The sequence below is a fragment of the Pavona decussata genome, unplaced genomic scaffold (assembly GCF_977016875.1).
Source record: "Pavona decussata unplaced genomic scaffold, jaPavDecu1.1 SCAFFOLD_13, whole genome shotgun sequence".
Lineage (NCBI taxonomy): Eukaryota > Metazoa > Cnidaria > Anthozoa > Scleractinia > Agariciidae > Pavona > Pavona decussata.
The window spans coordinates 2,061,880-2,089,805 of record NW_028145436.1 but is presented as its reverse complement, the minus strand read 5'-3'; the positions used below and the strand labels follow the sequence as shown (position 1 = coordinate 2,089,805).

Genomic DNA, 27,926 nt, shown 5'->3' with positions numbered 1-27,926 from the left:
AAACATGAGGAGAACCGGTTTTTCCAGTTTATCCGGTTGGGTGTGCCTTTACGTAGGGTGAACGTTTGTTGCGTTGTTCAGTGTTTGGGGCATCGTTGGTGGAAGTAAGTAGGTAGAAGGGTTAGTCTGCTTTGATACCCTTTTAGACTCAAATCTTCGCTCTTTTAGTGCAAGGAATTAAGCAGACAACGTTCATTGACGGAGGAATCTCGTGAACGAGACGATTTTGCAGTTGATTTCTTCGCTTTTGTTCAAGAACTTCGTGTTTCAGCAAGTATTGGTCAAGTGTTGTTGCGTTTCTCGCTTCGGAAAATCGGACGAGAAACGACTTATTCTGAAAAGAAACGTTTCAAAATTACAAGGAACACTGAAAAGGAGAACTGAAATTGGAAATAGGACTTACAGAATTGCTAATTCTTCATAGTTTAGCGCTGACGAAACTTGACCGATAGTGCGTCTCCTACAAAACGTAACTCGTTTACTTGTTTTCTCATGCGAAATAGCATGTACCGCAATCGTCCAAGTGTCAGAGTCAAACATGGAAAACACTCGCTTTACACAGATAAGGAACTCTGGTCTCTGCTAACGACTTCCTTGGAAAAGAAGAAAGCAAACAAAAGGAAAAGGGATCCAGACATGTTACGGAACGCGGTATTGGAATTGATAGTACAGAGACTGAATGAAGAGATCACGGAGAGATGTATGAACAAGGTGAAACGTCGGAAAGTAGATGATTCTTACGAGTGGCATGAGTCATCAAATGGACTTGGATGGAACATGACTGCGTCGTACCAAGACGATGAAGATATGCTAGGTATCGACGATTTCTTTCAAAGAATAAGTACCAGTAGTCAAACTCGGAGAAGTGTGAAAACGTAGTATTAGAAACTGAACCTAGCCTGAAGCCACTAAAAGAGAATTTAAGAAAAGGGTAAATCCTACTGATATTCCAGTCGAGAGATCTGAAAGCGCGAGAATCGTTTTCTAAAATTATCTCGGTTATTAAATCGTCTAGGGTTATTCCAGTGCTATATCCAGCAGTGAGAATATCCTGCCAAAAGACCAGGAAGTTGGAAAATCCAGAAGTACTAGGGGTTTTTTTTATTACAGTGGTTTATAGTCGGGTATTGTCTAGTTCTATTTATATTTAGGTAGAAAATGAACTGAAGAAATTTATTCCTATCTTGATGTTTTGCCTTGGAAATTTGATACATTTTATACCTACAGACAACTATTTTTTATTGTAAATATTATTTATTTGAAAGTTTTGTAAATAAAAGTTTATAACACTAAACAAGTTAGTGTAAAAAATAGTTTGCATGTCCTAATATGTGTTGATTGCTTTCACAGCTATAGGTTGAGCTTTATTTCTTCAGCTGATGTTCCAGCTGTATTGTCCATGCATCACCCTTAAAAGCACACCAAAATCTCCTACAAGGTATTGCATTGTGATGGCACATTGTTGAAATGACTTATTTACTTTTTATTTTTGGGTATGTTTTTCTTTGGGTTAATGTGGTGTGAAACAATGGGAAAGCAGGGGTCAAGGCCAATGGTATCCACAGACTGGTAAAATTCAGTGTCATTGTGAAGCGTTGAGTGCTGGACAGAAAACATAGACGAAACTATTAAACAATCACAAAAGAACAATACCTATATTCAGCCACTTTCTGGGCTGCATGTCCACTGGTTAGGCTTTTTCACGTCAAGGTAAACTTGAAACTTCAGTCGCAAATCATAAACAGTGAAAAAAAACCTTCAGTTGTGGGAGGTTTACTCCCTTCACTTCTGCAAAGCAAATTACTGAAACTGTATGGGTAATGAAACATTTGTTTTGGCTAGTGAAATCAGACCTCTTACTAGCCGTTGGGCAAGTGAACTAAAAGTTTAGTCCTGAGCTCTGGAAAGGATTTGATGGCGTCAAAAGAAGATTATCACTTCTTAGAGTGGTTGGCAAAAAAATTGGAGAGGAATTAAACACCTAAACTCAAAATTCTGAGTTTACAAAATTATGTTACATGTTCAAAGCACATATTGTGTGAATATAGAAGAGTGATTTTAAATGTAAATCGTTTCTTTTCAAGTGTGCTGCAACAGAGATTACCGTCCGCCATTGTGTCACCTGGATGAATAAAGAAAGGATTGCCAATCTGGACAGAGATGGCTTGCGTCAAGTGATCAATTGGTAAATGCTCAGCATTTGCCCATTTCTTTATAGTACAGTGTATGGAGAAAATAGTCTCCATTTCTTTTTAGTTGTTCTTTTTATGCTGCTTCAGAATGCGACAGAAAATTTACCAGTTTTTAAGTATTTGCTTTTGTCAACTTCAGTTTGTATTGGAATCACAAAGTGGAGGAGCTTTCACTGGTGGAGCATGTCTTCAGGATAAGCCAGAGAGGCCAGCCCTAAGGCTTGTGATAATGTTATTAATTGGAACTGAATTCATATATAGAGCCTATATTATATAGAGTGAAGTTTGAATGAAATAAAGTTTTCACAAATGGGAGGGTAAGGAAACTGATAATACTCAGCCCATGTAAGTCTAAAACTATGACTGGCACTAATTTTTGACACTGCTGCATACATGTATTACTTGCTAATTTTTGTTAATTAAAAAATGTAGTAGTGTTAGGAGTTTTTTTTTGCAACGTATGTTCTTTTGATTTGATCCAAAGCGGAAAAAAGGAAAGTGGCATGCAAACTACATGGCTTTGAAAGAGAAGAGACGAGAACTTAAATTAAACCGTAAGCAATAACATCAAAACTTACTCATGTTCAGCAATGGTCAAAGGGAAGAGATTCTAAGTGGCAGTCGGATATTGAAATGAAGAGTCGTCGCTCATTTAGTTAAGTAGTTGGATTTCAATGTCTACAAAGGTGAACTGTAGTGAAATGGTATGGCAAAGCTACAATAAGTTGTGGGATCAGGAGTAAGAAACTATTGCATCCAGGGATTCAACCACAGTCATTACAAGGTTACACAATATCTTCAATCAATACGTAGAGTGTAGATGGCCCTTTGTGTCCTCTTTGTTCATCTCAATGCTCTTCGGGTAGGGTTGTGTGTTTTTGTCTTTTTATCGTTATGCAGCTGAAGTTGCCATAACTTGAAATACACGCAGGAGGATTGCGATGGATAGATAAAAGCGCGTGGCATTCTGAAGGAGGCCAACATCAAGCCTAGTAAGCTAGTAGCAATGTACCAACCTTCTGTTGATTGGTGATCAAGTTAAACCTAATTTAGCATAAAAGAAACATTATTTTCCTGTGCGTGGTGTGCTATGAAGTTATTTCAGTTATAGAACCCAAGTCATCTTAGTCTGATGCATTCCAAGCCCTGGGGTGTTTTATATGCTGTCAAGTGATAATAAAGTTTTCTTAGGATTGCGCAAGTCCTCCATCTACCAAACTGAGAATGGTGTTGTTTTGTTTTTGCATTTGATGTCCTTCACCTTCATTTTGCCCCGCAATCCTTGGGATAATTGCTGGAAAGTACAGCCCTGCGGTTAGTTTGGCATAAGCGCAGCCTAGTTCATCCAACTCTTCTTAAGGAAGGTTACCGGCAGGCACAGGCTTCCTGAAACTTCACATGATAACCCCGGGTCCATATGCAAACTGGTAGAAATTACAGGAGTTTATTGTCCATCAAAAACTGTGCAACGAAAGTAGAAAACCCAGTTAAGTTGGCCAGCCATTCCCCAAACGGTTCAATCAACATAATTCTGATCATTCCTGGTTCATTCTCCACGCTACTGACAACGACTGCGACAAAACATTGTAAGGTATGCATTTGGGGCTTTGTTTCCTGTTTCTGTTCCAAAGATTAGCATCCTGATGTAAAGGTCAAGAACAGAGAGATGTAGTGAAGATTCTGATTTCCATACATTTGACGGAAGATTCTGTAGCAAGGGGATCAACTTTTTGGCTCTCACTAATAACCTATGAAAAAAGAAACTGTATGAAATTTCTCTGAAGCTGTTAACAGAATGGACTCTAGTGTACTGAAATGGCAAGTAAGAATGTGGTCCTGTGTCCAAATTCTCTTTGGTTGTCTTTCCCAAAGTGTGCATGCTCTGAAGCTTTTTCAGTTCATAAAGCAAGAAGGCACTGCAAATTCAAGGGAAAAAGAGTCATCTATGGATCTCGGTGATGTATCGTTTTGCGTTTGCAAAAAAGGTAAATGCCAGATAAATTTTTGCAAGGTTTTCCAAAGCTTTTGTTCTTTTTTTCATGCATGTAAATGGTTGCCAATGCTGGTAATTTGTTTGGGATATGCGTGTGGTATTTTTGCCCTCTTGCAGCATGAACGAGACAGTTTTACAGTACAGTAGGACTGTGGAAGACAGGCTTGTGACCAAAGTGTCGTGGAAACATCCTGTGTCAAATTGAGAACTGAAATCCAAAACAGACGGTTCCTGTTTCAACCTCTGAAAGTCAGTCTCTCCATGCCTATATTTTCTTGAAGGATGTATGTCCAATCTTATTCAGAAGCACATCATGACAAGCCATTCACTCTCGCTGACTTCTTTCGTTGCTCCCGAGGTAATGCCATATTCCTTTTTTGTCGGAAAATGTGTGCTTGTTTTGAAACTTTTTTCAGATGAATCGGAAAAAAATCTTATTATATTTGGAGGGAATCCAAAACCAGGCGGATCTTGATCCAGTGATGTTCCAAGCAGTTCTTGGTCTCCCACCCTAGCGTGCAGAGATTGAAATGACGTTCAGCTCCAGTGCTAGCGCATGCTTTGTCTGGTCATATAAATCTTTGTCAACCGAGCAAGCATCGTGGAGTATCTACAGTGTAGGCCTATCCCACCACATGTAACCTAAGGTAATTGACTGTAGTCATCTTGTACAAGATTTTTTGTACATTTATTTGCAGCAATTTTACCTGTCGCCTTAAAATTCGGTTTTGTTTTGACAATGCTATGGTTTTAGCAGCTTGTCTGTGTTAGGAAAATGTGTGCGTTGGAGCAGTTCTTTTTTTTTCAGGGAAATAACGGCAGCAATTAATTGGGGCCAAAACCTGCTTAATTCCATCCGTGTAAAGTTTCATTGGCTGGTCAGCTTCCCGCATTTTGCCTTCACATGCCTGCATGGTTGGCAAGTTTCATTGTTACCAAAGCAAGTTCATTGAGCAGTAGGTCACTTAATGTCAAGTGCTATACAGCGTCCTCGTTTGTGCACTCTTTTCTGCTTGATTTTGCCACAGCAGCGCTTTCAAGTTCCTTTGGTACCAAAGTGACAGTAAACACCATAAAACCAAAAGTCCCGCTACCTTCAGTGATCATTGTTTGGTTCCAGAGCAAGTGTTGTCATTTCTTTAAGCTACCTATTTTGGACTGTGTTGCATGGTGGAAATTCTGAAGATGACCAAAACTCCCTCAGTTTTGCTGATACATGGCCTAAATGATAGCCCTCCTCAAAGTTACAATTTATTCCTGGAACATTCTTTCACTAAATCAAATCTGAATTGCAATCGTTGGTCAAATTTTGGACAAGCTCATCCCTATAAACTTTTTCAAATTACCAAAGTTGGCTAAAACTATGGAGCACCCAACATGCATCAATCACCAACACAAGGTAACTCAAATCATCCATTTTTCTGGGCAAAGGATTTATAAAAGTTTCGTTCACAAAGTGATATCTATTGGCATTATTGGTCAGGTTTGGAACATGTATGTGTGCTTTGCAACAGTTTTTTGCAGGAAGACAAATGGGAATTTATGAACAGCAAAGTGTTAAATTCCAGTTAAGGTTCAGCAATTGCAAGTGTGAAGCTTTCTGTTGATCTGCAAGACTGCTCTTTTTATGTCCATGGTTGCTGTAGTATTAGCCAGTGCAGAGAAAAGTCCAATCTGGTAAGCACTCCAAAGAGAACTTACTCCTGAAAGTGTTTATAGTTCATGTTCCAGTGTGTTTTTGTGTCCTTCAATGGCGTAGATGTGTTCAATGTGTGCAGTTCGTAGTAAGAGTGGTGAATTCTCTGATGGATGTTGAATTTAGCAAGTTCATCTATTCATTTGGTACAGCATGGAAGCAGAGAACTACTTTCTTAGGTTTAGGACATATACTTGTAAGCAGTATTTTTCAGGAAAACGCAGTGAAGCAATGGTGCACATGGGGATCCTAATGATTGTGCAAAATCAAGTAAGATACATCAGTTGGCATTTCCTAAAAGCTCCATTTATGTCCAAATAAGCAAAAGTGTCAGTAGCAGGGGATGTGGTTGGATGTCCACCCCCAGTAAGCGATCTAAAGTCCTTCCGCTGACCATCCAACTAAGTTCCAGTTTGTTGGGGCAGCATTGCCTTGTTAGCTTGTGCAGTGGATAGGAATGAAGGCAGTTGGACTTCCCTGTAAGTGAAAGTTTTGGAAAGCACATCCATTCATCCTTCTTGACCAGTTAACCCTAGCTGATTGTGGTTCTTGGCGAAAAGTCTCAATTTCCTGGGGATTCCTAGCACAAATCGTAATCAGTATCAAGTTGGTGGGGACATGTGACCTCTGTCGTCCAATCCCTTTCAAGGTCTTCCCGTATTTCTCCTTCAAAAGTGTTATGGCAATTGGTTCATACTTGTCTGGGTCTACTAGATCATCCAGGTGAAGTAGCTACATAAGAGTTTATTCAACTTGGTTTTGGCATTATTCATACTAGTTAACAATGTTTGGCTTAGTTTCAATTTTAAGTTTTTTAGCATTTTTTTCCTTTGTTTATGTTGAGAACATGTGTGTGTGCCTTGAAGCAATCTTTTTCAGGAAACTTAGTGGAGTGAATCAGTGGTGTTTTATCATAATCAAAGTGGGCTAAGTTCCAAGTAAGACAATTAAAGCAGTGGACATCCTACCTTCAGCATTTTTCTTCACATTTATCCAAATCAAGTTGTTTCAAGTTCCATTTTTGCTGTAATACCAGTAGCAGTCCAGTAAGCAGTAGAAAGCAGTGGGCATTTCTGTTTTAGCAGACATCTTTCCAAGTGCCATAGCCAGTAATCCATAGGACAGTTGATCCAATAAGCAGTAGTGGGTGACACTCCATGTATTTTCAGCAACATGCAACCTCCTTCAAGCAGATTTCCTCCCTGTTCCTCAAAACAAATGTTTCAAGTGAGATTTTGGAAGCAGGCAGCATTTTTCTCTGCAGTTGTTTAAACAGTTCTTTCAAGTTACATGTTTTGGGTGGAGCGTCATGGCCAGTTCAGTAGGAATTCCATTCCAGTAAGCTTCAGTGAGCTAACTTCCCATGTAAGGTTCGGCATTGTGCATCCACCTTTTGAGTGGCATCTCTAGAAATCAAGCACCTTCTCACCAATGTAGCAGTAGCAACATGTTATGCCGATTGATTCATACTTTTTGGGCCTACTATCATCCAGGTGAAGTTAAGCTTCATAAAGTTCATTCAACTTGGTTTAAGTATTGTTCATACTATCAACATTTGGTTTAGGTATTGTTCATACTATCGACATTTGGCTTAGGTCCAATGTTAATTTCCTTTTCCTCGTTTATGTGGAGAACATATGTGTGTGCTTTGAAGCAATCTTTTTCAGGATGCTTAGTGGAGTGAATCAGTGGTGTTTTATCATAATCAAAGTGGGCTAAGTTCCAAGTAAGACAATTAAAGCAGTGGACATCCTACCTTTAGCATTTTTCTTCACATTTATCCAAATCAAGTTGTTTCAAGTTCCATTTTTGCTGTAATACCAGTAGCAGTCCAGTAAGCAGTAGAAAGCAGTGGGCATTTCTGTTTTAGCAGACATCTTCCCAAGTGCCATAGCCAGTAATCCATAGGACAGTTGATCCAATAAGCAGTAGTGGGTGACACTCCATGTATTTCCAGCAACATGCAACCTCCTTCAAGCAGATTTCCTCCCTGTTCCTCAAAACAAATCTTTCAAGTGAGATTTTGGAAGCAGGCAGCATTTTTCTCTGCAGTTGTTTAGACAGTTCTTTCAAGTTACACGTTTTGGTTGGTGCAACATGGCCAGTGCAGTAGGAATTCTATTCCAGTAAGCTTCAGTGAGCTAACTTCCCATGTAAGGTTTGGCATTGTGCATCCTGCTTTTGAGCAGCCTCCCTAGAAATCAAGCATCTTCTCACCAACGTAGCAGTAGCAACATGTTATGGCGATAGATTCATACTTTCTGGGTCTGCTATATCATCCAGGTGACGTTAAGCTACATAGAAACTCCTTCAACTTGGTTTAGGCATTGTACACACTAACAACATTTGGCTTAGTTCCAATATTAATTTTGGCATTTTTTCCTTGTTTATGTTGAGAACATGTGTGTGCTTTGAAGCAATCTTTTTCAGGAAGCTTAGTGGAGTGAATCAGTGGTGTTTCATCACAATCAAAGTGGGCTAAGTTCCAAGTAAGACAATTAAAGCAGTGGACATCCTACCTTCAGCATTTTTCTTCACATTTATCCAAATCCAGTTGTTTCAAGTTCCATTTTTGCTGTAATACCAGTAGCAGTCCAGTAAGCAGTAGAAAGCAGTGGGCATTTCTGTTTTAGCAGACATCTTTCCAAGTGCTATAGCCAGTAATCCATAGGACAGTTGATCCAATAAGCAGTAGTGGGTGACACTCCATGTATTTTCAGCAACATGCAACCTCCTTCAAGCAGATTTCCTCCCTGTTCCTCAAAATAAATCTTTCAAGTGAGATTTTGGAAGCAGGCAGCATTTTTCTCTGCAGTTGTTTAAACAGTTCTTTCAAGTTACATGTTTTGGTTGGCGCGTCATGGCCAGTTCAGTAGGAATTCCATTCCAGTAAGCTTCATCGAGCAAACTTCTCATGTAAGGTTTGGCATTGTGCATCCACCTTTTGAGCGGCATCTCTAGAAATCAAGCACCTTCTCACCAATGTAGCAGTAGCAACATGTTATGCCGATTGATTCATACTTTCTGGGCCTACTATCATCCAAGTAAAGTTAAGCTTCATAAAGTTCATTCAACTTGGTTTAGGTATTGTTCATACTATCAACATTTTGTTTAGGTATTGTTCATACTATCGACATTTGGCTTAGTTCCAATATTAATTTTGGCATTTTTTTTCCTTGTTTATGTTGAGAACATATGTGTGTGCTTTGAAGCAATCTTTTTCAGGACGCTTAGTGGAGTGAATCAGTGGTGTTTTATCATAATTGAAGTGGGCTAAGTTCCAAGTAAGACAATTAAAGCAATGGACATCCTACCTTCAGCATTTTTCTTCACATTTATCCAAATCCAGTTGTTTCAAGTTCCATTTTTGCTGTAATACCAGTAGCAGTCCAGTAAGCAGTAGAAAGCAGTGAGCATTTCTGTTTTAGCAGACATCTTCCCAAGTGCCATAGCCAGTAATCCATAGGACAGTTGATCCAATAAGCAGTAGTGGGTGGCACTCCATGTATTTTCAGCAACATGCAGCCTCCTTCAAGCAGATTTCCTCCCTGTTCCTCAAAATAAATCTTTCAAGTGAGATTTTGGAAGCAGGCAGCATTTTTCTCGGCAGTTGTTTAAACAGTTCTTTTAAGTTACATGTTTTGGTTGGCGCAACATGGCCAGTTCAGTAGGAATTCCATTCCAGTAAGCTTCAGCGAGCAAACTTCTCATGTAAGGTTCGGCATTGTGCATCCACCTTTTGAGCGGCATCTCTAGAAATCAAGCACCTTCTCACCAATGTAGCACTAGCAACATGTTATGCCGATTGCTTCATACTTTCTGGGCCTGCTATCATCCAGGTGAAGGCTACATAAAGGCTCATCCAACTTTGTTTAGGTATTGTTCACACTACCAACATTTGGTTTAGGTATTGTTCATACTATCGACATTTGGCTTAGTTCCAATATTAATTTTGGCATTTTTTTCCTCGTTTATGTTGAGAACATATGTGTGTGCTTTGAAGCAATCTCTTTCAGGAAGCTAAGTGGAGTGAATCAGTGGTGTTTTATCATAATTGACGTGGGCTAAGTTCCAAGTAAGACAATTAACGCAGTGGACATCCTACCTTCAGCATTTTTCTTCACATTTATCCAAATCCAGTTGTTTCAAGGTCCATTTTTGCTGTAATACCAGTAGCAGTCCAGTAAGCAGTAGAAAGCAGTGGGCATTTCTGTTTTAGCAGACATCTTCCCAAGTGCCATAGCCAGTAATCCATAGGACAGTTGATCCAATAAGCAGTAGTGGGTGAGACTCCATGTATTTTCAGCAACGGGCAACCTCCTTCAAGCAGATTTCCTCCCTGTTCCTCAAAACAAATGTTTCAAGTGAGATTTTGGAAGCAGGCAGCAGTTTTTTCTGCAGTTGTTTAAACAGTTCTTTCAAGTTACATGTTTTGGTTGATGTGACATGGCCAGTGCAGTACGAATTTCATTCCAGTAAGCTTCAACAAGTTAATTTCTCATGTAAGGTTCAGCATTGTGCATCCTGCTTTTGAGCGGCCTCCCTAGACATCAAGCACCTACTCACCAACGTAGCAGTAGCAACATGTTATGGCGATTGATTCATACTTTCTGGGCCTACTATCATCAAGGTGAAGGCTACATAAAAGCTCATTCAACTTTGTTTAGGTATTGTTCACACTATCAACATTTGGTCTAAGTATTGTTCATACTATCGACATTTGGCTTAGTTCCAATATTAATTTTGGCATTTTTTTTCCTCGTTTATGTTGAGAACATATGTGTGTGCTTTGAAGCAATCTTTTTCAGGAAGCTAAGTGGAGTGAATCAGTGGTGTTTTATCATAATCAAAGTGGGCTAAGTTCCAAGTAAGACAATTAAAGCAGTGGACATCCTACCTTCAGCATTTGTCTTGATATTTATCCAAATCCAGTTGTTTCAAGTTCCATTTTTGCTGTAATACCAGTAGCAGTCCAGTAAGCAGTAGAAAGCAGTGGGCATTTCTGTTTTAGCAGACATCTTCCCAAGTGCCATAGCCAGTAATCCATAGGACAGTTGATCCAATAAGCAGTAGTGGGTGAGACTCCATGTATTTTCAGCAACGGGCAACCTCCTTCAAGCAGATTTCCTCCCTGTTCCTCAAAACAAATCTTTCAAGTGAGATTTTGGAAGCAGGCAGCAGTTTTTTCTGCAGTTGTTTAGACAGTTCTTTCAAGTTACACCTTTTCGTTGGCGCGACATGACCAATGCAGTAGGAATTCCATTCCAGTAAGCTTCAGTGAGCTAACTTCCCATGTAAGGTTTGGCATTGTGCATCCTGCTTTTGAGTGGCCTCCCTAGAAATCAAGCATCTTCCCTCCAATGTAGCAGTAGCAAGTGCAGTAGCCAGCCACCATGTTCAGTCCAAAAAGCTTCCTGTAAAGTTCTTGCTCTCCAAATGTGCTTACCTTTATTGGCGGCTAAGATCTGGAATCTCTGTAGACGTGTGTGCCCAGTGCAGTGCATAATGGAATGAGTTAAGTCTGAAAATATAGGAAGTTCCAGCTGTTGAGCCTTAGATGTTCATGTTTAGATTCCTGCCCAAGTAGTATTCTAACAAGACGGACATTTTCCATTTGTTTGAAAAGTTGACCAAATGTCCATTAAACGCCCATTGCTTAAGTACTGGTATTGCTTACAATCCATTGAAAGGTCAGTTCTAATATGAGGTTAAGGCTTATTTAAATGCAAAGATCAACATTTATGTATTAACATCTTTAAACAATCACTCTGTAACTGCTAACACAATCTTAATTGATTTTTATTGAATATTTGCGGTTGAACTAATAAGAAAATTGAAATTAATTGAATGAGATACTGCTTGCAGTTAAGATATGTTAAATTAACTAGCCCTTTCTGTAATGAGCAATTTTAGTTAAATACTTTAAGGTGTCCAAACATGTGCATATTCTGTCAATGTTCACAGTTGTCAAGAGTAGAAAGATGAGTTTTTCGTGCAGTGCACCAACCATTCCACATGCGTAAGCATTTTAAACAGAAAGTGGTCTATAGTTTGTTCCTTGTGGCAGTTCGAAGTTTTCAGTGAACAAATAACATCAGAAAGAGTTATCATCAAATGTATAGTTATAGTGATCATGACTCCTCGCCCAGGTATGAATAATAATTATCTTGTTACATTTTTCTCGTTTCTAATCTTCATTTTATAAACAATCATGTTTTTATCATTAATAGCTAAGTTACTATCATGTTATGTTCATGTAACCTAGAATTAGTAAATTATAATTTAATGTGGAGTCTTCAGTTAAGGTAGTATTTTCATTAGCACCCTTCAGTGCTTAATAAATTGACACATACAAAGTTATTATTTAATGCTTTATTTTTCTTGGGTTAAATGTTTAAAAGAGTTGGTATGTTTGTTGGGGGTTGGGTTTTTGCTGTCTCTCTTTGTGTTTTAGTCACAAGCTGGCATACAGTTCTTGTGTCTCGGGTTGCAGTGGATTATCAAGGCCTATGTGCAAGGCAGGCATAATATAACTTGTGTTAAATTTATTAAATTAAAAAATGACTTGTCACATATGGTAGTTAAAATATGTTTGCAGTCAGAATTTGGTGTAGATCATTTTCAGGCTCAAGGTGTTGAATTTAAAGTATTAAAATGTTGCTCAATAAAAAATCTAAGGAAATATTTGACATTAGGTGGTAGTTTAACTGTCTAGCAGTTTTTGTATGATATGTTAATCACTCTTTCTGCTTCTGGAAATGTTAGTAGGTGCAGGTTAGGTTTCAGTCAAATGTGCTTGGTATCTTGTAGCTAGCGAAAACATTGCATATTTTTTTCATTTTACAGCGGGCACCATGTTGAAATGGGATTGTGCTCTGTTCTTGTTTGAATTATTCTTAACACTGGATTCTAGGTAAAAAGGTACTGGCATGAAAACTAAAGCTATCCAAAATTTTCTGTGATCATTTCTTGCAATGTTGTGTGTGATCTGGTCGCTTTTACACCAGGCGATGTACAGTTCAAGCAATCTGCGAAGATGGTGCTACTTTTCAACCAGGTTTTTGCTGCATTTCGTATTGTTGCAAAGGACGCATTTTGTTCTTGTCGATATTTCAGCAAACTCAGGATAAATCAGAGAAGCCTTATATTGGAATTCAAAGTGGAATTACGCTAGGTTCCTCGCGCAACAAGGTACAGATTGAATTTTTGCATCTGCAGTTTCAGTTTTGAAAGTTTATTGTGAAAATAGTGCATATTCTCGTCCGTTTTACAGCAATTTCCATGGCAGATGAAGTTTGGTTCGTTCCGAAAGATACTGAATTGTCATTCTTCGATCAGGTTTATTTCTGTTTTTATACATTCTTTTGTGTGCAGCAAACAGTGCATATGTTTCTTCAGTCTCAACAGTTTAGGATGACTTTCACTTTCAAGCCGTGTTCCAAGGTTTCAATTTTCTTCTGATAGTCAAAAACATTGCATGTTTCTCGCAGTCACTTTCTCAGCCAGATTCTTGTGAAGAACTCCAGGTACCAAGGTATTTCTCCATTTTCAGTTTCAAGCCGAGTATGATTTCGGCCTTTGTGGCAAACAGTGCGTGCTCTCTCTACAGATTCACAGACGTCGAATTTTATTTGGTAAGCTACCTTCAGTTGGCTTTTCATTTTGGAATTCCGAGTTGACAGAAACAAAGGTATAGTTACTTTTGCGGTCTACATTTTTGTGTGGATGTGGTGCATATTCTTTCAAATTTTGCAGCAGATTGTACAGCAGACGGTCCAGTCGTTTTTGCAACGGCAGTAAGTTCAAGACATTCTACAGTGTGTTCTTTCATGTACAGCAACCTGGCATATGTTTTTAGTCTCTACAGCTTGCGACATCCATTCCACCGGTTGTAAATGGTGTCACGCTTCGAGTTTAGTTTCGTCTGTTTGTCTTTTTTCTTGTTCGAATGCGGCATGTTTTCCAACAGTTACTCAGCCAAATTGTTCCGTTGAATAGCAGACACCCAGGTATTTGTTTTCAGCGTTCAATATCCTGAATTTCTTTCGTTTGTGATAAATGTTGCATGTTCCATCAATCTCTTTGCAGCTATTAAGGTTGAAGCCATGAGATGGCTGTCTTTCCTTTTCGAAATTCGAGCCTACAAAAGCAAAGGTACAGGTTCATTTTTTTAATCTGTTTTAAAAAGTTGTTGCATAGTGCATACTCTTGTCAATTCAGCAGCCGATTCCATGCTCAATGAAGTTTGTGTCAACTGGAGAAATTTAACTACCAGTACTGCATCTCAGTCCAAAATGAGCAAACAATCAGACAAAGGATTTCAAAAGTAAGGTTCTACCTTCTCGAATTTTTTTTTTTTTATTAAGTGGTAGTTTTAAACTTGTCAATTGATGAATAGTATGTATTTTGTCTTAAAATGTGTGCTTACTTTGTATAATAGTAATATAATATGGTTGTATTGTTTCAAAAGATAAAAGTGCATATCTTAAGTTACACGAGGTAGAAGTAGATATTAGGATTGTATGTGTGTGTGTGTGTGCAAACAGTGCATACTTCATTCTAGTCTTGACAGCTTGAAAAGTGGCAAAGCAGCCTTTAAAGTAAAGAGAGAATAGAACACAATCATAATAAACAAGTACTAGTTGAACTTAAGATAATAACAGTAGATTTTATACCGTAAGGTACATGCGAGTAAAGTAAACATTGTGTGTGCAAACAGTGCATGCTTCATTCTAGTCTCGACAGTTTTACAGTTGTGAAAGAAGATTCAGGTCAGCCACACCATTGATTTTGTGGTCTGTTTCTTTGTGTTTCCTGATCAATGTTTTTGTACCTTTTTGAAACAGTAGAATCATGACAACTTGAATTCAACTACAAGTTTTTGCTAACTTCAACTGTTACATTACATTTGGAACTTCTATTAATACAAGCAGATTTGGTTGCCACAATTCTAGTTCTCAGGATTCAACTGTTAAAAGTAATGTTAGCAACAGTTCACACTACTTTAGAAGTTTAAAGTAAGACTTGTTAGTAAAGATCATGTATGCAGCAGTGTCACTACTCATGGGCTGAGTTTAGGTTAGTGGGTGTAGGCGGGTGGGATAATAGGGAAGCTGTTTGTTAGGAGTGAGATTGGCAGTTCTGTGGAGCAACGGAAGTACCACGAAGGAGGATCTGGCGGACTGGCATCTCTCAAAGGTTAGTTGAGTTCCATATGCCCCTTCCCCCATCCCCAATGCTTTGAAGTGTGAACATGTGTAAAAGAATAGTTTGGTTTCATTTAAATCCCACCAGGTCAGTGGCAGGAGCAAGGGGTCAAGACATTCAAGAAGGAGGGCATCGCTGGCTTATTAAATGATAAGGAATACCACAAGGTAAGAATATGAAAAAGTTATGAAATGACAGCAACAAACTTGAAGAAAGAATTCCTCTTTTACCAATTTTTTTTTTTGGCACACAGGTAATCATTACTTACTTTGTTTTTGCAGGTGCCTAATGACAAGAAGTTTGAAGAATGACGTGGTCCTGGAGATTTTCTTTTAAAGTGTTAACCATTTCAGTTGAGCTAGTTTTTTTTGGCACGCCTGGGTGCCTTGCTGTTCTGCATTGGGTCCAGGACTATGTTTCCAGACTCTTTTTTCCCTATTAAGGGTTTTTAAGTCTGGTTTTTCGCAGCCGGCAGGCAGCATAGAGCTAGGGTTTCTGTCTTTCCTTTTTTTCTTTTTTTGCTTATTTTCATTTGTTTCATTGGAAATATTTCAGTGGCGTCTAAGAAAAGTTCGGCGTTCAAATGTTTTGGTTTGGCTTTTTCTTTCATAATTTGGTAGAGATTTTTTTTCGGGTTCAGTCTCCAATTTGTTTCAAACGAGATTAATCATTTTCAGACTTGTAGTTGGTGATTTTGAGAAAATAAATTGGTTTAAATACATACTCTCAGTTTGGTCTTTATCTCTTTCCTGACTTGACCCCCCCCCCCTTCCCACCCCCGACAGACGTTCTTTGGGTCGTCACGTCACGCAATCTTCATCGTGAGGATTGCGTGACGTGACGAAGTTAAGTAAGGATTGTTGACCAGTTTTTGATTTGCACTGAAAATAGCTCTGGTTATTAAAATGATCAAAGAAACATTGTCTTGCGGGCCTTTTAAACCCACCTCTGTATACGTAGAATTATTCACTGTTGGGGAGGTGATATTTTGACAAGGAAGATATCTACTTGTGTTCCCCGACAACGAGCTGCAAAATTATTTAGTTTATGTAAGCTATCCCAACCCAGTCATTGATTTCTGGCAAATGCGAAAAACAAAAAAGAACTTGGAGCGAAATCAAGGACAATGCTTGTAGGTGTCTCGATGTCTTGAACAGCCATGTAGTCTATGAAAAACACTCGACTTACTACTGGATACTAATCCCCCACATTAGGACTACAATAGGCCAAATTACAGTTGTGTACTTAAGTGACTTGGGCTTGGATTGGAAGCGAGGCTGGGGGTGATCTCGTTTGATAGAAACCTCACTGCTTTTCATTTGTAGTTTGTGCTAACTAGTTTGCATTTACATATGAAAAACATTGAGGTTTGTATCAAAACAATTAAGGTTACCCCCAGCCTCGCTTCCAATTCAAGGCCAGGTCATTAAACGCACAACTGTAAAATGGCCTATTCCCCAATCTAGACTGGCGCGTGTAACAGCGCTTCGCCATTGGTGAAATAAATAACTGTCAGGTCCAACCTCGTTTCCAGGGTTTCTCATCTTCCTGCCCCCTCTCGCTCCAGGGGGTGGAAAGATGAGAGACCCTGGGAACGAGGTTGCTGCTAAGTCCTGGTCAAACGTCGTTAGCCGAATAAAAAGCACAGCGGTCGAGAAATACGTGAAGAATTCAGATGCTTTATTTATCATTTAATTTTTCTTTATAGGGAGGGTGTGTATAAAAAATCTAATGGTCGACTCCGATTCTAAGAGAGAAAGAGAGAGGGGGGGGGGGGATGGGGGAGTGTTAACACCAAGTTACCAAACTGGTAGAGGCCCTGTCCCCCACCGGGTTTTTTGTCAGTTTTCAAGTGTATACTGGTTTCTCTAAAATAAACGAGAATGATGTATTATTCAGTCACTGACACAGGCACACTTGGAAAAGCAGAAATCCGAGTGCTCCTATCGGGAGTCCAACCTAAGACCCTCCGATTACTGGTTCGGATGCTCTACCGCTGAGCTCTAGAAAACTCGTGGGAGCTAAGGAAGAGTTCATAATTTATGCAGAGGGGAGCTATAATGATTTTGAGGGTGGGGGCATGATTTTTGACCGTTTTTTTTTTTGGGGGGGGGGGGGGGATTCACCAAAAACTAGAACAAGGGATAAGGGAGGGGGTGGGGGAGGGCATTATTTTTTTTGGGGGGGGGGGGGCATTATCGTTATCAGTTTATAGGTCACTTGGTGGATCTGTAAACAAAGTTTCTTTTAAATGAATCTTGGGTTTTATTTTTTGGAGCTCATTTTAATGAGAATAACAAGTATATTTCAATAAATAATAAGCTCACACTAATATTAGCTCCATCTCCCAGAACCGTATTTTTTTTTTTAAATTCTGTGTTCTACGTTACACAAGTGGTGATAAAGCTAACCTGGGAAGGGGGGGGGGGGGGTGGCAGCTGTACAAGCTTGTGATTCACCTGTTGAACGTAACGCAAAACTTGTGGCACTCCGTCCTCTTCTAGTGCTGCAACGTTTGTTTGCCGTTGACGGTGCAAGTTCATAGTAAATATCATCACTCTCACTCACACTAACGATCAAACTGTCTCTTTCACCGTGCACTGCTTTGATTTTTTAATTTTGTTATGTGTATAGTGATTGAATTTTTATAATATTAATTTGGCTTTTAGGTGCTCTTATATTGTAACAAGGGCTATGGGTTTATCAGTGTTTTTACTACTGTCTGGTGTTACCCTCTCTAAATGAAGCCTTTACTTACTCACTTGATGCAGTTAAAGGATCGTGTAGTCTTACACCATAGAGCATTTGTACGTTGAAATACAGGCCCGTAGCAAGGCTAAAATAACTGAGGGGACTTAGCAAAATAGTTAAACAAAACTACCCACCCCCCCCCCCCCCCCCCCTCGCCCCGTTACTACTGAAAAAAAACAACAGACTGATTAGGGAATACAGACTGATTGGGGAGTTTCTAAGATGCAAGGAGAACATAAAAAAACCCAGTAGATTTAGTAAGTAAAACAATAACTTTGCATCTGTATCACCCATTTTGGTACATTTTTTTGCTGTTTCTTTTACGCGGACTACCACCTGAAGTTTCCTAATTTCACGTTTGAAGAAGGACGTAAGCAAACGACGGCAAATTTTTCCTTCTCTTTTAAACCGGGCAGTCAGAATCCGACTGCTGGAGAATGTTTTCTCTAGCTCTTGAGAGGACATATTTGTGTGGCTTTCTACAACGCGCGAACACTAAATTGTTATAAACTAAGGAGGTCTAAGGACATTGTATTGCTGTAAATGAGCGGACGTGTTAGAAAACATGTAGTTTATTTCAACAGCTTTTACGGCTTGAGATGGTTGATTTCGATCCATTTTGGTTTTTATTTCCGATTCACAAGGTAGAAGTGCCTTTGTTGCTGTTGTATCAGTAAAAACAAACTGTTCGCGGAGGAAATTGAAAAGTAGTAAACAACTTTTGAAAGGTTGTGAAAAGGCACTTGCAGCGTCAGAGTTCAAGACTGATTGCTGCTCCTTAATTTGGTTTAATTATTTTTTCCTGCAATTTTCCCTTTTTCATAATTACTTTACTTCTTTGGCTTTCGAAAAAGCAGTGGATCAACTTGCGTAGAGCGTTCGTTTTGCTGTTCTGGCATAAAAATAATGGCTCCGCTTCACAGCATGCAAAGAGCATTCTTGTCAGTTAAGAGATCATGCAATTTTCCCTTTTCCCGAATTACTTTATTTCTTTGGCTTACAAAAAATTCGAGGATCAACGTGCGTAGAGGGTTCGTTTTGCTGTTCTGGCATTAAAATAATCGCTCCGTTTCACAGCAAAGTGCACTTTTGTCCCCCACCGGGATTTTTGTCAGTTAAAAGATCATGCAATTTTCCCTTTCCCCAAATTACTTTATTTCGTCGACTTTCGAAAAAGCCGTGGATCAACCTGCGTAGAGCGTGCATTTTGCTGGTATAAAACTCATTGCTCTGTTTCACAGCAAAGAGCATTTTGTCATTTAATTACCTTGAAATGTTATAAAATGCTAAATATTGATAATCCATAAAGGGACGACTTTAAGGTCATTACACATGGTTATGCGACAAACATCCTGCATACTGTTAGGATTTAAATGTTGCGGATTTCGCGAATAGTTAGAGAAAAAGGGAGGGATTCTCCTCTCATTTTTTCTCGCTCCCTCCCCCCCCCCCCCCCCCTGCTTACGCCTGCGCAGGCTATTTTAAAAGAATTTGTCCCCTGAAGAAAAGTTATGCAATCATTGATGTTATCCGATATGTGAGTTGAAAAATCTGTCATCCGAGTTATAGAGATCTGACATGCGAGTTGTAAAAGTCCAACGTTTGTCTCCAAACCCACTGTTACTAAAAGTGAAGTTACACACTTGCTGCACCTTAGTCACGCTTTGCCCAAATAACTTTCTTGGTTCCTATATTTATATTTACTCTGTTCCAGGCATTTAGATAAGTGGGGAACGTATCTACGTAAATCTGAAAACGGTTTCTACAATTTACATTGTGTAAAATACGAGCTGGTAACTTCTATTTGGTGAACTCCCTGATGAAGTCTGCGCTAGTCGTGCGAAACCCGTAGGAAAATTAAACAAGTCTTACGAATTCAGTTCACAAAGTACTGTTCACTAAATTAGCCTATATTTTACTCGAATACAACAATGTTGCCTTCGTTTAGTCCGTGTTTGCAGTGATTTTGGAGGCAAATGTTGAGTTTTACAATGCCATCGGCGGGTCCAAATCGCAGGTCACAGATCACGGGTAACAGGGAGGTGACAGGAAACAGGTAATCTGTGACCTGGTAACCTGTACCTGTTACCTGCTACCGCTAACCTGTTACTTGTACCTGTTACCTGGTAACCTGTTATCTGTGACTTAACCTGAGTATCAGGCCTGCTTACCTGTGACCTCGCGCTTTAGGCCAGCCGTTTTACAACTCGGATGTCGGATGTCAATATGTTAGAGGCAACTCGCACGTCGGATTTTACAACTCACATGTCGTTCTTATATATATAAAAGAGAGATACGGTAATAAGAATTTTACAAGATCGACAATTTTCACGTGCAGCACGACTTTATTTGGTAACTTTTGTGAATTTTCAAATCTAGTACACATTATTCGTGTACCACTAATCAATTTGCTTTACGTACCCTATACACAGACTAAATTGTGATTATCTTGAATTCAGTTACTGTCCTTTTCAGTAACAGTATAATTTTGCTTAAATATTAGGACTTCGCAAAAAAGGTTCACAACGTTAACATCACTTCATTCATTTTAAACAGATGGGTATGTTGGTAGTATTATCCATCTGTCAACTGACTGAGAAAATAAAGTGACTTTTATGGAGACTTATGCATCTGCAATAGTGAAGAATCTTTCTCTTTACCCTGAATCCTCTACCATAAGTGTTGTTTACTACATCCAAGAACGTTGACATTAATTACTACTAATAAAATTAATAGACCTATGTTGCCATATCTTCCTCGACCTCCTGCGTGCCTTGGTCATCTGATTGCTGAATGAACCTCGTCAGGTCAATGGTTAGATGAGGTACCCCACCCTCCTGCTCCTGTGCTCCCTCCAGATCCTCAGCGAGTGGCAGCTGAATGTGCCCACTGAGAATATGTTGGCTGACAACACTTTGCATCATGTGTTCAACATTAGAAGAAGGCAGCACGTGATCTACAACTGACAGTTCTGATTGGCTACTAGTCGGAATGATGGCAGCCCCATCCAGCATGGTATGAATGACAGCCTGTTGTGCTGCCACTGTCTCTGCAAGAGATGTGACATCTGCTGTTGCCTGAGCGAGGCTGTCTGGAGTTGTTATTGCATCATCAGTTGCATGTACCAGGAGAGACATGGTGTGAACTGGTGTTGTCTCTATGGAGACTTCTTTTGCCACTATAGGTTGAGCTAGTACCAGTTGGTCCCCAGCAGCTTGTGTTACAATGGTATGATCAGCTTGGGAATACACCAGCGCTTGTGATGTAATGGACTGATCGTCTTCACCTCCTGCAAAGAAAACAACAACACTTATCAGCTTTCTTCAGTCATAAATTTAAAACAAAGAAAAAAAAAAGTAGTCAACCATAATCACCGAAACAAACAATGGGCCCCAACTCTGCCCTATTTTCCTGTAGAATAGTCAACTGTGCCTCTGTCGTAATAAAATAGAGCCTTAACTTAATTTATTCATTTATTTGAAATCGTTTGTTCCAATGCATGGACTGGCCCATTGATAGGAAACCAAAACCTGGGAAAGGTACAAACTTAATGAGGGAGCAGGGAATGGAGTGAGTGTACAGGGTGGGGCTTGGTAGAATTGAAACAAAATAGGGTAAGGTACTTGAGACTAGAAAGCATATTAGCAGTTCTAGAGTGGCATCTATCACTGTTGCTTTCAACTGTACCTGTTTCATCAATGTTCTCAATATGTGGGAGCATCTCTCCTTGGTGAGCTCTCTCATCGCCTTGAACGATCACTGAGGTAGGTAGACTCTTACTTGGTGCTTTTTTGTTCCTTTTGTCTTTGTTTACATCTGTGTGCCTCTTTTGATGAGCATTTCGGCTGCCACTCTGACTAAACGTTTTTCCACAGATCTCGCAAACATAAGGTTTCTCCCCAGTGTGTATTAACTTGTGCTTGCGAAGACTTGAGTGTTCAGTAAAGGTTCGTCCACATCCTTCCACTGGACAAGAGTAGGGCCTCTCACCTAAAAGATACATTTCAACAAAGGCTGAAAGGGTCACAGTGTTGATAACTTTTAAAAGATTTATTTTATAAGAGCTAAGTAAACAATACTGGCCTCCCCGCAGGATCACTTGCTCCTTACAGCAACTACCAAAAGCAAGTAAGGTCAACAAGAAGCTAATTACATGGCATTATGTGAAATACAAAATATCGTCACAAGGGATGACTGTGAGACCTAGCTGCTTCAAGGTATTGTTACCTAGGACAATTTTTCTTGCAACTTGTCTCCCAATGTTGTTATTACACATTAAGTCACACAGATTATTGCAAGTGCAACATGCCCTGAAATGAACATGTCTCGCATTTTTTTGCTGCCGCAATCATTGCAAGAAGTAGAAATCGGTTCTACTTCGTGCAATGGTGACTGCACCCAAACGGTTGCAGGGGTATGTTACACTATGCAATGTTTTGTACAACTTGTTTCGCAACAGCACAAATGAAATTGAGAGACAAATTGCAAGAAAAATTGCCTAATGCAACAGTGCCTTTAGTATCTAGTACCTAGCCAATTTTACAGTATCATGCGGCTATTAAAGTGACAGCAAGAGTGGAGGGATGAGGATATTATTTCCATACTTGACCATACTAGTTATAACACTGACAGTCCCATTGGTAAAGATGGACAAATCAAATGCACCACATCTTTCTGTGGTTCCCCAACCCCTCCCTCTCACAGGCTTACAATAGATGGGTGTAAATAACACCATCTCTCCACACTCTGTGATGACAACTAATAGTTCACCTACCAGTGTGTATTCGCATGTGATTCTTCAAATTTCCTTGGGTTGTAAATGATTTCATACAGTTTTCTACATTACAAGTGTAAGGCCGTTCACCCGTGTGAACTCGCATGTGCACATTTAGTCGCTGTAACACGTAAAAGCTCTTGTTGCATCCTTCAAAAGAACAATGGTATGCTCTGTCTCCTGTGTGAGTTTTCATGTGATATTTCATGTGCGCTGGCCATGCAAACACACGATCACAGCCAGGGTGTTGACATTTAAAGGTCCTTTTCCCACTGTGGGTGCACTGGTGATAACGCAGATAGCCAGACGATGTAAAATTCCTTCCACACCCCTCATGCGAGCAGGAATAAGGCTTTTCTCCAGTGTGTGTGCGCATGTGATATCTAAGGTGAGCTGCAGTGGTAAATGTCCGTCCACATTCAGCATAATCACACTGAAACATTCGTGATAGGTTTCTAGTGAATATAAGGAAATATGTCAAAATAAAAAAATATTCTATTAATAATACATTTTATTCATGATTATTTAAATCAACCAGGTGAGGGTTCTGTTTAAACAAGTTTGATCTTTTTAGTCACGAAGCAAAAGAGAATTTGACTCTTTTTTTTTAATTTTATTGAAGATAATAATTCTATGGAAGCCCAGTACATTTCCAATAAGTTATTTCCAAAAGGAAATGGGAAACAGTTTGTCACATTTTAATCTATGTAGATTTTTGAATAGAAACACTGTGACTGCTCGCATGAGGGGTGTGAAGTTGAAACAACCATTTCCTGTTCCTCAAAACATTCTACCCATGCATATAAAATGATTTTTATTTGGTTGTGTTAGCCACTAGAACACAATGGTTTCTGTTTTGTGTCAAAGCATAACTCAGAATCAGGAACAGATAGAGCAGATACTCTTCTTAAACTCCCTTAAAGATTTCACTCTTTTAGTCTCTTTGGGAGGGTTGTTTCATAACACAGCACCACTCTATTTAAAGCTACAATAAGACTACTGGATCGCAGCTTTGGAAGTGCTACACCAGTTTCAGAATTTCTTAAATGATAACATTTATTGCATCAATAACTATCAACAGAAACACCTGCTGGAGAGAATAAAACTCAATCATTGTTCCCCATTAAAATCATCAGTAACTACAAGTACTTACTTTGTAGAGTCGCGGCATCTGGATAAAAGAAGCATGGGAACATGCTGATTCTCCTCAGGTGAATTTGCACTTTGAATGTACAACAAACCTGCAACATTATTGGACCATTATTACCATTGAAATCACTGTTATGTTACATAAATCATACGATACAGGAAAAATGATAGTAAATCTCATGATTTTGCATACTTTAGAACTGCCACTTTATTCTGACTTTGAATAATTTTATACATATATTAAATAAAATATTTTCACTTAGTGCAGATATTGTATTTTTAAGTTCTCCCAAGCTATATAATCACAATCATCATTATCCCATCTGTGCTTAAGTGGCCCTGCAGAGGGCTTTAGCAAGTTGCCTCCCAATTAGCCACTACTTCGCAGGCTTCCTCCCAACTTTTTCACCCCAAATCTTTACACCTTTCCTTCAATCTAAACCAATCTATACCAGGTTGTTCTAGGTCTTTGCAGATTTCTCCTTCCTAATGAAAGCCACTTTAAACCCTTGTCAGTGACTCAGGTTAACTTTGAAGTTTTTGTTAAGCCCTTCTTGTGTGTGAATTAGGAGTACAAAATCATGTGTGCAACTTTCCATTTCAAGACAATATGGAAACAAATTATAATATTTTTTTTGTAACATTTGTTGGTTACCTGAATCATCAGGGTCTGTTTCATCAGTTCTCTGACCTAACATCTGCGGATCACAGCTGATGGCATCTGTCACAATAGTAACACACTGGTTTCCAACATCTTCTGTTTCTGCCATCATTTCATTAGGAAGAGGCTGCACCATAGCTGATGAACATTCATTAGGTATCTCTGAACCTAAAACAAAAAGAACAAGAATCCAGTCACAGTTGTAACTCCTGTTCAGTCGACAAAGCAGAAGTGGCAGTCTGAAGACAGGAGACTACTGCTCGTCTTAGGAATAAATATCAAACACATTTGAACATCCACAGCGTGACAAAGAAAAAATATACAACCCTGACACCTTCAATGGGCTAGCAAATTAAGCCACTTGTGATCCACATGGGTTGGCATGCTTCATGAAGTCTAAAATTTCCTAAAATCACAAATTACCAACAGGATATGTTGTTCTCTCAGGTACTCAACAGTACTTTGACTTTAAGGAGCTGGAATTTGTCAAAAAAAAAAAAAAAAAAAAAGCAACAACATCAACTTAAAGACCCTTCCTTTCGTAGTTTATGTCTGTAACCATAGATGTTTGTATAAAGATAAATCAATAAATATAGGTTACTAGTATAGTAGCAGCAGAGAGGTAGTGGGACTGTTGAAATGTACTAGCAACCTGAATGGCATATGAAATGCCAATTAACCAACACCTTGCGAAAAACCATTGGCCCTTGTTTTTCGGATAAAATAAAACAGAACCTATCATTTCCATTGCGCATATGCCACACATGACATTCCAATCCTAGTAGTATGCATGATGTTCGTCCTATGAACCTAGTTTAATGGCCTTAGCTCCCACTTGTAAGTCTCCTGTAGCTCAGTGGTAGAGCATCTGAACTAGTAATCAGAAGGTCTTAGGTTCGACTCCTGATAGGAGCACTCTGATTTTTTTTCCGAGTATTCCTGTGTCATTTACTGATTAATTTTACATCATTCTCAAAACAGAACCTTGTTTCATAGGGGACACATTCATGTCACCACAGTCATCTGAAGGACATGCCAACAGAGCATCTGATTCTTCTGACAGGATCTCTGAGGAGACTGAAAATGCCTCTGAGCTGATACTCCCTAACGTTTCCTGTTCCTCTGGCAAATCCATCACACACAGAGAAACAACACAAACTGCAAAAACAGACAAGTTCACAAGTTATAAAAAACATCATGTTATCTATTCTGATATCTTTTTTATGGAAAATTAGAAACAAAATTATTATTGGCAAAAAAGTTTTGTGGGTAAAATTTATTTGTTTTCAGTCAAGTTACCTACAAAACGGGCATCTTTTATTTTTTGCAAGGTACAAGTTTAGGTGATTGCATAAGAAGCATGGGTCACATGCAAGGATTGCATCATCCTGTTGAGCATGACTTGTCCAAAACTTTCAGTCCAAAAGATTAACAGTTGTAATCTCAGTAACGTGTGCAGTGAAGTCCAGCACCGTGCAAAACTGGTTTTATTGCAAACAAGATGCCTGCTATACTGGCATTATGCGAGATGCTGGGGCTGATTCATTTATTCCAACTGTATGCTTCGCCTATTGATAAAACTATCCTTGCTAATGGAATAGTTTGAGTCACGACGATCGCGTTACGTTGTTTCCCTTGTGTTACGCTACTCAGGGTTTCAAGGGAAATTGCGGGAATTCCATTGCGATAACGTAAGCTTCTCAATGACCTCTTCTCAGTCTCGCGTCGTGGTCTAAGACTGTCAAACAAAGCACGATTCCTTCGCCAGGAACTCTCCAATTTCCACCGTTTTAGGTGTCGAGTGCTTCTTAGAAGTTGTTCTTTCGATTCACCGCTTCAAAATGGTGAAATTTCCGTTTGAAAACGGCACACTTGAGTCCAGAACATGTTAACAATATGCGCCAAATTTAATCTGTTTTTAATAAATAGATCAAATGATGCGTTGATGTCACACAGGTAGGGGTGAGTGGGTCCCCTCCCTCGCGATGTAAGCGGCAAGAATGGATTTTGATTGGCCTGCTTCTGTTGAAGACAATCAGAACAATACATCCCGAGTGGGAGAGGGGTGAGTTTAATGATTAAATTAATGTACAGATTTGTAGCTACGAGGAAGAAAAAAAAAAAGAAAAAAAAAAAAAAGAAATCGACCCGTTTTTAGACACGGTATGCCCCTTCAGGGCATCCCGCGTAACAATTACCAGTCATGTACATAACTTGCATTTCTGTGTTTTCGTAAAACTTCATAAATGCATAAAAATAAAACCCACCTAAATAGGAAAGGGATTAGAGTATGCTTTGAGCGCTATATGCTTATATGGGCTGAATGAACATCAAAATCGCTTTCTTCCTAATTTATAAGCTGTCCAGTCTGTAGTGTAAGTATAAGTATCCAAGGTTTACTTTCACGAAAAAGTATTCGCATGCAGACGCCTCCTATTTCCTTTGTCTGCAAAGACGGAGGCTAATGGTCAGTGAAGGTGTTTTGCTAAAATTTTCTGACAGTCAAGTTCACAAAATATATGAGATTTACTGAAGCTTTAAGCTTATATATATATATATAAACCCAAAACATGTTGGCGGCCATCATATAAGATCTATAAGCGTTTACAAATGCAATAGGAATTGGGAAAAGGAGAATAGGGCCAACATATATAGCATGTACATTTCATGTTGATTTTTTTTAATCAATAGCAGGCGTTCTATCGCTTACACTCCCTAAAAATCAGCAACAAATATTTTAACAAGTAAAAAGAAACATGTTCACATTGTCATCATTTTCCGTACGCCCGCCACCGTCTCCAGCAGCTTCGACAAATGAAAATGTGGCGTCGTCATTGCATGCTTTCAATGGATCCAAGTGATTCGCTTTGATATCTATTTTTAAATAAGTTTTAACATCCTTTATAACTCCAGCAAACAGAATGCACTACTCAAAAGAACATACCGCGTTCCGAAGGTTTTGGTCAACATTTTCACGTGAATTTCTCGCACAAAATTTGACGGCAATTATGAGCGACATATGCGCTTTGAGAGACCTTGCGTTTATAATTTGTCGTAACTGCTCCACAATAATTTACCATTCTTGTTAGGAAATATACCGAGTGGAAATACCTTTCGCAAACTACCTTCAGCTGGTTGTATTTCCCGCTTCTTTTCGTGATATATTATGGTCTTTTTTTGTGAAAAACTATCATGGTTTATCCGCCATCCTTCGTCTTCGCCAAATGAGCATATCCCAGCTATCTAAGCGCGCCTTCGTGATGGAATTCACCGGAAGTGGAAAGCGAAAACGGGGTTATATATAGAAACTAGTCAATTCACTTGTTTTGGTAATTTTAAGAGAAAAAACAACATAAAGGAACCTTAATTTGCAGTCTGTAGTAGTGGTGAGCAATTAAGAGACTGAATGTGTCGACAAGAAGTGTCAAATGTGCCTTGTTTCCTTGACCGGAACTGACGGCTGCCTCTTGGAGATGAAGTTGCACGGAGACGAGGTTTTACTC

At 39.2% G+C, this 27,926-nt stretch overlaps 2 protein-coding genes across 5 annotated transcripts; one reads left to right on the top strand and one right to left on the bottom strand.

Moving 5' to 3' along the window:
- Positions 1 to 9: 9 nt before the first annotated feature.
- Positions 10 to 15,809, top strand: LOC146487848 (uncharacterized). The gene is made up of 9 exons (XM_085127974.1): positions 10 to 104; positions 504 to 814; positions 1,351 to 1,438; positions 2,085 to 2,185; positions 2,332 to 7,445; positions 7,477 to 8,965; positions 9,789 to 15,079; positions 15,176 to 15,255; positions 15,370 to 15,809. Exons 2-3 carry the CDS (start codon positions 505 to 507, stop codon positions 1,359 to 1,361), a joined length of 321 nt encoding a protein of 106 aa, XP_084984100.1. The 5' UTR covers positions 10 to 104; position 504; the 3' UTR covers positions 1,362 to 1,438; positions 2,085 to 2,185; positions 2,332 to 7,445; positions 7,477 to 8,965; positions 9,789 to 15,079; positions 15,176 to 15,255; positions 15,370 to 15,809.
- Positions 15,810 to 20,159: 4,350 nt separating this feature from the next.
- Positions 20,160 to 27,653, bottom strand: LOC146487847 (uncharacterized). Of its 4 annotated transcripts, none has more exons than XM_085127893.1 (7): positions 27,535 to 27,653; positions 25,408 to 25,581; positions 24,418 to 24,591; positions 23,767 to 23,854; positions 22,614 to 23,068; positions 21,527 to 21,829; positions 20,160 to 21,128 (listed from the first exon to the last, which is right to left on the bottom strand). In XM_085127893.1, the coding sequence occupies exons 2-7, from the start codon at positions 25,556 to 25,558 to the stop codon at positions 20,578 to 20,580; spliced, it is 1,722 nt and encodes a 573-aa protein (XP_084984019.1). In that variant the 5' UTR covers positions 25,559 to 25,581; positions 27,535 to 27,653; the 3' UTR covers positions 20,160 to 20,577. The 4 variants fall into 4 exon arrangements, with proteins under 4 accessions (XP_084984019.1, XP_084984028.1, XP_084984045.1 ...); XM_085127902.1 differs by having other exon boundaries at positions 27,368 to 27,579; XM_085127919.1 differs by having other exon boundaries at positions 20,435 to 21,128; positions 25,438 to 25,581.
- Between the last annotated feature and the right edge of the window lie 273 nt (positions 27,654 to 27,926).